Source organism: Diorhabda carinulata, chromosome 9 (assembly GCF_026250575.1).
Source record: "Diorhabda carinulata isolate Delta chromosome 9, icDioCari1.1, whole genome shotgun sequence".
NCBI lineage: Eukaryota > Metazoa > Arthropoda > Insecta > Coleoptera > Chrysomelidae > Diorhabda > Diorhabda carinulata.
The window spans coordinates 21,564,658-21,576,631 of NC_079468.1; the positions used below are offsets into that span (position 1 = coordinate 21,564,658).

At 30.4% G+C, this 11,974-nt stretch overlaps 1 protein-coding gene across 1 annotated transcript; it reads left to right on the plus strand.

Moving 5' to 3' along the window:
* The first annotated feature begins 2,571 nt into the window (after positions 1-2,571).
* On the plus strand, positions 2,572-7,338 carry LOC130898352 (MKRN2 opposite strand protein). Its single transcript, XM_057807616.1, has 4 exons — positions 2,572-2,768; positions 4,078-4,216; positions 4,840-4,917; positions 5,006-7,338. The coding sequence occupies exons 2-4, from the start codon at positions 4,092-4,094 to the stop codon at positions 5,418-5,420; spliced, it is 618 nt and encodes a 205-aa protein (XP_057663599.1). The 5' UTR covers positions 2,572-2,768; positions 4,078-4,091; the 3' UTR covers positions 5,421-7,338.
* The last annotated feature ends 4,636 nt before the right edge of the window (positions 7,339-11,974 follow it).

The window sequence follows — 11,974 nt, forward strand, 5'->3', positions numbered from 1 at the left end:
CTGAGTTTGAAGCATATTTGGCAATCGCTCAAAACAGCTCGTGTCGTTTGGTGCAAAGAAATGCTGAAAAAATTCAATCGCGATGCTTCCAAAAACGACTATAAGATCGTAGAAAGTGACTGCATGGTTCTTTCAAGGCGAGCCAAATCCAATAAAAGTCAATTTTCTGTTCGCCAAAAGTGTTCGGGAAACCAATCGCAGAAAACGAATCATTCTCTACCACGACAATCCTTGTTTGGCACCTACTTATTCCCGCAGATCAAAAATGAATTGCGAGGTCAACGTTTTTGTACACCTGAAGAAGCGGTTGATTCGTTCAAATCCTATCTTGATCAGAGATACAGTGCAAGTCAGTCAAGAGTCAATGTTCCCTTTCGATTTGTTATATCAAGGTGGAAGCATCCAGGTTTCATATGCAGTTATGAATCGAGGCAAATAATTCGACTCGTTTTATTTGAAGCGCTTCAATGAGGCCTGGGAATTAATTATTCGAATGCGTTTTTCGTCTAAAGTGAACGAACGCGGCTTCCAAATTGCCGATAGCTTACGCAAGCATAATTCTACAGTTATTATATGGCAAATGCGTTATTTTGATATACCGTTAGCTTTATTCGTGATGTAAAGACTACAATGTGTGTTCTTGCGTAGCCGGATAGCCTCAGCCAATGAGAGACTTTTCTCACTATCGGCCATATTGTTCAGCCGGCCAATCAATTCAATGCGGGAATTTGAATTTTTTCGTTTGTGATATAAAACTATGAAAAAATAATTCACCATATGGTAAATTGGGCTTGGTTGAAAGTTATTTCAATAAAAAGAATTCTCAAATTAATGTGAATTCAATCATTTTAAATAGATTGAAAAACTTTTCGCCATGTAAAGAATGTATATTATTAATTTTTTAGTTTAACAAGGAGAATTAGATAATAAATAACAATTTATTAATAAAACAAATTGTAATTATGGAGCTACTTACAAATATTTTATAGTGATACAGCATTTCTGCTATTTTTTTTTACACTCACGTTGAATTTTTACTGGTAGATAGATTCTCAGTTGGCACTGCATCTTTGGATGACATATAAATATTTGTATCTCCACTAACAATCAAGTGCTCGAGCTTTTGCACGTAGCTACTTGTTTTAAAACAAAAAACTATAGGATAAACTTGTAAACACTATGTTGAAGGTTAAGTTGTATTTTTTCCATTCGTTAAGTAATTTAATATCTTTTGTAGGAAACCCATGGAAACTAATATCTTCACTTCTACAATTCGTACAGTTATTTGTGCATGAAAGTACAGAACAAGAAGACATTTCAATTTCAAAAACTACTCAATGTAAATAAATATAAATCAGTCAGCTGGTAACAGCCAATATGGCGGAAAGTGGGACTGCGCAGTAGAGGTCGTAAATTGGTCTTCGGTAAGAACACACCTTGTAGTCTTTACATCATGGCCTCGTGCAAAGATTATATACATATGGCCTCATATTTCTTTCTAACCTTAATCTGACGGTATTCCATTACCATTTGATGAAATTTTTCCCGAACGTAAAAAATTACAGGGGATTCTGTCGCTTTCAGCGGTCTCTCATTGTTAAAATAATAAACTGATGTACACAACAAGTTTATTCAACTTTGTTTAATAACAAGAGATACATTTTCCTCTAATGATTAAATTGTAAACAAAGTTTGTTTAATTTGAACTACGTACATTTAAGAATGTCAATGTGAAGTTACTACTGGCGTATAATTATTTATTAGTATTTCTACTACAATAATATTTTGAAAGTTATAACAAATATATTAGTATAAATATTTTTTATTTCTATTAATAAAATTTGTGTAAATGAAATTTGTTTACTCTAATTTAATGTATTTTTTTAAATGAATTAGCAGATTTCGATGCCATGTACATTCTAGCCGTTGCCAGATTTTTCATTTTACGCTATATAGTTCAGGGCTTTTCGGGAACCACGAACCTGGATACAGAATTTTAACTATCACATACAAACAGTTTTGGTATAATGATCTAATTGTTTTTTTTTATATTCAGCTAGTGAAAAATAATAGTCATATTTTGGAAAAGTTCAAAACCATATATGTCATATGGACAGTCTTATATGGACAGTTGGTATGGGAAAACACGTCCCTATGTTACGGTCTTATCGGTACTTTGTTGATACCAAGTACTATTACAAGAACCGTGCATAATCTGAGTAGAGAACTAAGGAACTATAATCATTCGAAACAAAATATCCTGTAAATTGTGTTCTGAATCCAAATTAATAATTTTTCTGTTGTTGCGAACTTATTTGATTAAACGGTTTTTTATTTTGCGTTACGCATATTTACAAATCCCTAAAATAAGAGTATAATTATCTTTATATCATATTTTTAATTGTGTAAAATCTTCAGAGAAATTTGTATTGTCTTGTTTCACACTATCTTCATTGTTGTAGCTATGAACTAATGAATATGACATACTTTTCATACCTTTGTTTTGCGGAAACAATGCTTTCTATTCCGGCAACATCGCAATACAAATGAAAGTATCCTACACCAATCTAGTTATTTAGTTCATTTATAACCTTTGTTTAGGTAGTGTTGTGCTGATAATATATTGAAGCTGAGAAAGACCTAAATTGAGAAGATGATATTAATTTAATGAACAAGCAATAAGTTAATAACTATTATTTGAAAAGGATTAGATCATTTTCGCCGAAATTATGATGACAATAGTGAATAAAGATTTTGATAAGAATAAGGTAAACATTGCATAGAAATTAATTTTTCATTAACAAAATGATAAAGGGAATATAATATTTGAATTGATTTGTTGTTATTCGTTAACAATAATAATTGCATATTGAAAAATTATCATGCTACAAATACCTAGTGTTAAAACATTATTGTACACTACTGATAAATAATTAGGTGAGGTTATAAATGAATAGAAGTCTATTTATTCGGGATATTTTTCTCAACATCCTTTTTTTTCGATTTTTATCAAAATATATCTAACATATAGTAGTTCTTGTAACTGTTTTTCTATTATGTATATTATCTATTTGTATCTATGAATGGCCATTTCAGTAAAAATGGCATCTCAATTTATAAATTTTGTGTAACTAGTGATCCCTTATTTTGTTTATAAATTTAAGTACTTGTGTACTGAAAACAATTGTTGTGGCATATTTATATACATATAAAATCTGGTACTGTTTAGAGTTCTACAAACTTGTAAATCACTTACTTAATCCTGAAGTCTTTCTACTTTTTCAGGTGAAAGGGATGCTGGAATTGAGTCATTATGTGAGCTCACTTTCCCATAGCAGATTCCATTCTTTCCTATCCTGTGTTTTTTTTACTTTTCTGCCATATTATTCCTCAGTTTTCCCATTCCATCTTAATTTCTTTTGTCCAGCTCCTCCTTGGTCTTCCTTTCTTTTTTTTGTAAGTTCTTGCTCATAACATGGTCAAATAAATTTAATTGCTATTCTTCTTTTTTGTTTTGAATTGCTTTTAAATTTTCTCTCGTAGCGTTTTTCCTTATTTTATCCTATCTTCATTAATTCTCTATTTTTCTTATAAATCTCAATTCTGCATTTTGTATTTCACTTATTTGTTTCTGTGTTAGCGCCCATAAATTTTAGTTTTTCGTTTGTTTTGGTATTTTTTTAGAAACAGTCTTAATTGCATTGAAAAATCTTCCAGCTGCTCCAGTTCTCTCGTTCATCTCTTGTTGCAATCTCCCATCTTGTATTAGTGCCATGAGAAGGTTTTTATTAATATGTTAATTGAATTCTCTACAACTTACGGAAGGCATCTAAGATGATTGGACTAGCGTTAGTTAGTTTGTAAATATGATGCTAATTCTTTCTTCAAAAAGTTCAATAATCAAGTTTTATTGAATCCCAATTAATAAAATCAACTTTTGGGTGTTTATTTAGACAGTCTCTAAAAATTAATTTTGGCTCATAGTTTAATTTTAATAATTAGAGTGATACTTAGGATTTATAAGGTGTGAAAATGTGAACAATACTAACAATAATGAACCACTTATTGTATTTGTAGGTGTTGTGAATACCATGGATCCAGGAATTATATGTTTTCAGCACTGCGGTCCAAAAATATTTTGTTTTGCGTTACCTGAAAATTGTCCATCATGTCAAAAAGACTTGGAAATGGAAAATTTTTCTCTCTTGCCTTTCAGGTGAGTTATAAACTTTGATTTGTACATTTCGGTTTCAATATTGATCCAATTGTTGTAAACTGATAATAAGACTTTGTGAACTGAACCAAGCGAGCTTATATTCAACAATGTCCTTAGATGAAATACATCCTATAGGTAGCCAACTCGAGTTCTCGTTTCAGCGCTCTTGGTTCAGGAGCATTACTTAACATACATGAAACAACAGTTCCCTTTCTGCTTTTGGCGGCATACGTCAAATTAAAATTTTACCACTACTACAAGAATAATGTTATTAAGTATCCGAACACTTGGTTCCTGACTACAGGACAATCTAAAAAATAACCTTCAAAACGTATTAATATAATTAATATAAATTTTTTAACCACATTTTAGAAAATTATTAAAATATAATAATAAATAAAAGAAACATTGGTTTAAATCAACTTGTTTATTTGAAATAATGAAAATCTTGAAATTAAGAATAGATCTGTTCATATAAAAGAGTTTCATCTTAGCATAGCATTTCTGCAAAAGTATCTTTGAATGTTCTTTAAACCACATCTAGAATTAGTTCTAATCTCTAAGCAAATTGTTTTATTACCAATGTCTCACTGTCCAATAAAAATATTTTCATGTTTTTCTAGAGTTCCTTATCCTTTTGTAAAAGCATCTCAGTATCGTTGTGCAGTTGTTATCAAACCAACGACAGGAGATTTTTTGAAGTAAGTTTATCTTAACAAACACTTTTAACATCTTCACTTCCCGTATTATTTGCATTAAAATTATATTATAATTCTCTTTTTTTTTTAGTGATTACCATAATTCCAAAGATCTACATATTGGAGTCACTACATCTGATGGGAAAATAGTAGAATTCGATAGGCACGGACTCAGATGTCACAGAAGCACGCAATGGAATCAATGTCTCCTATTAGAACAAGTACATGGATCTTGGAGAGAACATTGGGACAATGTTCTCATGAAAATTTGTTACCAGAAATGTTGGTCGCCCGAATTATACAGAGAGGACACTCATAATTGTTTCACATTTGTTTTGACGTTTTTAGTAAATTTGGGTTATTCTTCTTTGAGTTTGGCCGCTAAAAGCAAAACTAATTTTTGCGAAAAATTTATCATTCCCAGAACTAGCTCTGCAGGAAAATATATATCGGTTTATAGGAGGCTGAAACACGGCATTTATGTCCATAGGAACAGTAAAAACTGAGATATGTTTTAGAAATTGTTTGTCTTAATTAACCCTCTACTGCAGGGCTGGGCAAATACTTTTAAGGGCGTGAAATATTCGGAATGACAACTGAGCCGGAAGACCATACCTCACAAGCAAATATTTTGGGTGAACAAAAACACTATAATTATTTTAAATCATTTGGCCATAGAAATTTTATAGTTGATAATAGGTACTAGTAATAATGAATTATCCACTGTTTCAATTTAATATTAATTATAATACATTAAAAAAGTGGACAATTCATTATTACTATTATAATTATTTATATTATTAAAGAATAATTTATTATATTTCCAAAATACAGAATATAATATTAAGCTAATTACCTGTTTTATGAGAGTATGTTGCATACATTAAAATAGGGATAATTGTAGCTATTCGAAATTATTGTTGATTCTATTAAAATCGCTTACAATAAGAAATTAAAAAAATTGCATGCAGGATTTTTCAACAGCCCGGATAAAGTAAGCAAAAGGGTAAATCCCACCCCGATCGGACCCCTGCTTTAATGCATGAATTATGAAAAGAATGAAAAAAAATATTTAGTGGTTTGTTTAGGCTTTATTTGGGGATAAGATTTATTAAAAAAACGAAAATTAAAAAAAAATTACTTGCATAAACAAATGGTTAGTATCAAAATAAAAACTGCAATAATTTTAATCTTGAAATGCCTTTGTCGTAACATTTTCTACACTTTTTGTAAGTTTTTTAGCCACAAAATTGACATTTCTGCCGATGGTTTTTCATCAAATATATGAGTAAAATTGAACCTTTTATTTTACTACTGTACATTTTTTATTTCTGCAAATTATACAGTATATACAAAAAGATTTCATCTGATAGTAGACAGAGGGTGTTATTTGAAATTATATACTGGTCATTTTAGACATATGAAGTTACATAAATTTGGTTAAAATCAGTGAAATTGTTTAAAATATAATTAAAAATAATATTTGAAAGTTTGTTATCATTCCCATATAGTGAAAAAATTTAATTAAAGGTCAAAAATAAAAAAAATAAGTTTTTTTGTGATTTTCATAAAAAAGTGAGTTTTATCGTAAAAATACCCCAGACAAAAATTGTAGATCATAAAATTATCTACAACAAACGTGTCGATACTTCTTTTCATACGAGCCACCGTTTTTGAGATATAATGATTTAAAAAGTTGTAATCGTCATAATATGCATGAATACGCCTCGAATATACATCTCTACAGTTGTAATATAAGTTAAAATTTTCATACATGCCAGGTTCAGAATCATAATAAAAATATGCTAATTTGTCGTTTTTGAAGTCGCAGAATCCATTAGTTAATTCCAGTATTACCAATCATAGAAATAATTGTCTTCTGGTTCCGTTTTCTGTACTGGATTTTTGAATTAAACGAAATTCCATAGAAAAATATATTTTTTGAAAAGTTATAAGCCACTTAACCTAAGCTAATGTAAACCTAACCTAGTCGAGGTTAATGTAAACCTAATCTAACCTTAACTAACTTGGAAGTACTTCGAAAACCTCACAGACGTTAGAGTCCCCTCGGGAAGATATTCAGTAATGGAGTCAAGGATGTTGCAACTGTTAATGTACCTGTGGAGTTCTTTTGGAGGAAGGAGAAAGATCAATAAATGTATTCGTTCCTGGGTCTGTTTAATAACATTCCAATTCGAATGTAAAAAAATATATAAAAACAAAAAAAATTCAATTCAAACAAATTTATTATTATTAAAACCGAAAATATTGATTTCCGACATTTGCGACCTTCGAAAACGCTAAACTAACGTGTATTATGATCCTGAATCGAGTATATCGAGTTCTGATGAGGTTAAATCGGCCAAAACCGGTTAATTTATATTTCAACAATTATTCTGCCTTATGGCAGTTTATCATTCCTACTTTATTTATATTATTTATGTTATTGTTAGAATTCATTTATAACTTTATAGATTTATTATAAAATTTATATGATATTATTATTTGTTGAATAAAAATTTATTTTTGTATTTTTTGTTTTTATAAATGACCACACATGATTTTTATTGCGATATCTCTACCTATAATTAATTATATGTTATAGAAGAATAGATTTAAGTCATAGTGAGTGTTTTCTGAATAACTATGTGAAAAGCTTCTGCATTAATCTTGAGATAAGCGACCACGACACGACTAGATTTCTCTAATATCTTCTATTATTAAAAAAAAAAAGTTTTTTGACGTTTTTACATCGGCTAACACCATATAGTTGGTTATACTTTGATGGTTTGTTATCCTGATCCACAAAAATAGTTTAAGCTAGTAATTGAATCGAAATACAAATAAATTCCTTTTGATAATTACGTTGTCCTTACAAATATTAAGCGTTCAAATTTCTCCTGACTATAGAGGAACATTTTAAACAGCTCCTGTATATATAAGACTGCCCAAAGTAATGTAATTTGAAAATATATGCACGTGAGAAAAGTAATGAGTCTGGCAACACTGCACGCGATCTGGTAAGAGGTCTCTGCTAGACCGATTTGTTAGGTTATGTTACTAAATATTAGAAGATATTCCTCCCGCTTTATTCTTGTCAGTGAAGCTATATTTTTGTTGCATAGTACAAAAATGAATTATCGGAATTTAGGCTCGTTCCCAACTACCTGAAATTTGCTGATAAAAAGCTGGTTTACATCGTATTTAGAAGACCGAAGGCGAGATCAACCTCGTTGAGGAAGACATTCAAGTTTAAAAACTGACTAAAACGTTGAATATGTGAAGGTTCCAGTAAATTTAGACCGTCATTTAGCAATAATTATGATCACAAGTGATTTTCTGGATTTATGAGTATGATATGTGTTCTAGTGACTCCGTATAATGACGTCACTTTGGTTAGGTTTCTAAAGAAAGTTCAATTGAAAGATCCTAGCGTTTCCACGGCCAGTGCATTGCTATTGTAATGTTTTTAATCACAAAATGGTGGGAAGAGTTTATACTCACGTTGATCTTTCGTAAATTACTTAAACACTAACTATTCACTAGCACTAACACACTAAACTATTTACTAATACATAACATCTAATTTATTTAAATACACGTTTTAGTTTACTTGTCACCATCCCGATGCGTTCATTATCACATCCAATTAAGTTGGAATTTCTGAAACCGTTGGCGATATTCATACTGAATACACTGTTTAAACCACCACTACACCAACACTCACAATTACACTGTCTGACGCGCGTTTCGATAACCAATTTATCGTCTTCAGAAACTGAAGGTAAACTCAGTTAACTTGGTTATCGAAACGCGCGTCAGACAGTGTAATTGTGCGTGTTGGTGTAGTGTTAACAGTGTGTTCATTATGATATCCAGTTTTTTTCTCTCTCCGGCTACTAGAGATTCGTTTTTTATACTATCATCACGTTCTAGAGTCTTCTTAGAAATCGTCTCTATAAAACCAGGTCACAGAAACATAAATGTGTTAATAGGTGGCAAAAAATAGAAATAGTCATAAAAAAAAACGGTTAACCGGTGCATCCACCTAACCTTAGCTTCGTGTAATATATTAGAACAGGACCGGATTGACTGTATAGATTATTAGTTGAGTTCGTGATAACGTTGTTTAAAAAAATTAATTTGGATGTCGAAAATCTCATTTTGTACATATGAACGTTTTTCGAAAGGTGTAATTTAATACTTTTGTGGTCTCTTCGTTTTTTACCTCTAGAAAATCGAAACATCATCCGATTTCGCTGAATTTTTTTAAAAATCTTCGTTTTTACGGCAAAAAATATGGGGAATATCTCACCTGGAGATTACATATGGTTTTATCACTTTAAATGTAATAATAAACGGTATATAATTGTTCATAATTTTTTTACTAAGCATCAAACGCAGTTCATATATTTTTTTGTTAATCTACACAAAAAACGAAACTTTTTGGAAAATAAAAAATTGAAAAATGTTTGTTTATTTATTTTTTATCTCACTTAAAGATTTCATATGGTTTTCTGATTTCAAATATTATTATAAACGCTCTAGAAAATCGAAAAATCATCCCATTTCGATGAGCTTTTTTTCAAAATCTTCGCGTTCACGGCAAATTTATGTGAAAAAATATAGCAAATTTTATATGGTTTTATGAATTTACAAAAATATTTTGAAAAATAATAAATAAAAGGTCAATTTTAAGAGAAATTGTTTTTATTTTTACTAGTAAAAACATGATAAATCAACATTTTTGTATAAGTTTTTCATATTGTTTGTTTTTTTTTGTGTAGAATATGAAAAAAAAATACCGCAACTTCATTTGATTATTAGGAAAAAGTTATCAACAATTATACGTGATTGAGTACATATTTTTTTTCGTACATCCGCCGTATAAACGAAAATTTAAAAAAAATTATCAAAATCGGATGATTTTTCAATTTTCTAGAGCCAAAAAACGAGCAGACCGCGAAAGTATAAAATTACCTCGAAAAAAACAACAAAAAAGACCTTTTCTAAAAAAAATTATAATTACCATTTAATTTTTCCTGAATAATCCGAGGACGTAGGATTATCGACAACACTGTATTATTTGATAACTGATACCACAAGGTAGCAGCGGTCAAACAACTTTCCGGAATAGTTTAATATACTGTGTTTTTGTTTACCGGTTACTATGGTTACCTTGTGGTTACGTTGATCTTTGAAAGGGATCGAAAAAATTGGGGTTAGTGGTGACGAAAGTTAGAGTGACATCGAAGGATTATTTTTTCAAGGTAGGTTTCAGAATACTATTACTGAATTGATTATACTCGTGTATTATTTTGGAAAAATGTAGATTTTTTTTTTAAAAGTGGGATCATAAATTAGGTTGACGAAAATCGATAAACAGAGATGACTGTAATATTGCACTGAATTTGTAATTTATCGGGTTAATGTTTTCTGCTGAATAAGATTTTTTGTATGTTAATTGTAAATTAAGACAGTCGTTCTTTTAATGTATATGTAATAAGGTTCCCACAGGTTATAATACAATAAAATTAAAATATTTACAACATGGTAAAGTTATACGAACACGAACAAGAAAAAGAGAGAAAAAGCTGTGCGAGTAGGAAATCGCTTGATCCATTTCTATTATTTATCAAGAAACATAAATCAATAAAAAAAATAAAAATAAGATACAAAAGATGTGAAGCAAAAAACATACTACAGTTTATTTCAGAAAGGTATAGAGTAATAAAACCTCATTAGGTATGCACAGGGACCACAGAGTGACCCAACGAATATTTAAGCCACTTTCATAGTTTGGCATTGATTTCATTGTAAATTTTTTTATCAAGTGTAGGTAGTACCACCCGGGTTGGGGTCAATATATGGTTTTAGCCTATTGTTATCCATTCACGAACACTGAAAATAGTGTACCAAAGGCGTGTCGGTAAAAAACTCGTAAAAAGGAAAGCCGAATCTGAAATAGGGCTGGAATTAAGCAGAGGCACTAATAGAAGGTTAAACGGTACCTGTTAAACGCAAAACGTAACTGTATAATCTATTACCTAAGTAATCCCTATACAATATTTCGATATTGACACTTCAGGCCAGAAAACATACTTTTCCTAATTCTCTTACGCAATTACTTGAAATTTTAATATTACATACAATACTATTTCAATACCTACACCTATGGCCGACACTGAAATTGTGCCGAACTGGAGGGAATTCCCCATTTTATTACTCTATAACTTTCTGAAATAGACTATAACTGTCAATTTTATAAAGTTTCTGAAAAAATAAATTGAAATAAATAAATAAATAAAAACAAATTTCCATATACTTTAAAATAAAAATAAAAATATTCGTAAATCACACTTTTTTTTTAATTGCGTTGGCCAGAATTTTGCTACAATTGGATTTTACAAATGATTTAAATAATAGATGCCGATATTTTGAAATTATGTATATTTATTTATTATCACCTTCAATATATACCCCTCCTCTATTCCTACATCGCTCATTGGGAATATTTCATTCTTCGAAACAGTGCAGGAAGTCTTTTCTTTTCAGTTCCTTCAGAATGTGCGCATCTATTTCTTTCACAGCCTCAGCAGACTCAAATCTTGTTCCTTTTAATACCGATTTGACTTTAGAAAAGAGGTAGAAATCGCACGGTGCAAGATCAGGCGAATGAGGTTTTTGGTCTAACACGCTAGAAACTTCTTACCGACTTTATAGATATTTTTATCCGTTTTTAACGTAAAAGGGCAACCCGAACGTGAATCATCTTCTCGGTCATATTAAAAGATTTTAAACCATTCAAAAACACATGACCGCTACAAACGTTCATTGCCATACACTTGTTTCATTGAAATATAAGTTTCAGTTGTAATTTTTCCAAGTTTAATTTTTGATCATTTTCACGGCAAATCTAAATAACACCCTCTATACAAACGGTAACGGCTACACTGGTTTGTATACAGACACGGTAGACATCGCAATCGAAGACTTAATAGCCACACTCTGTATTTTACATACAGGTAGGGAAACGGAATGAATAATAGGTTATATATTA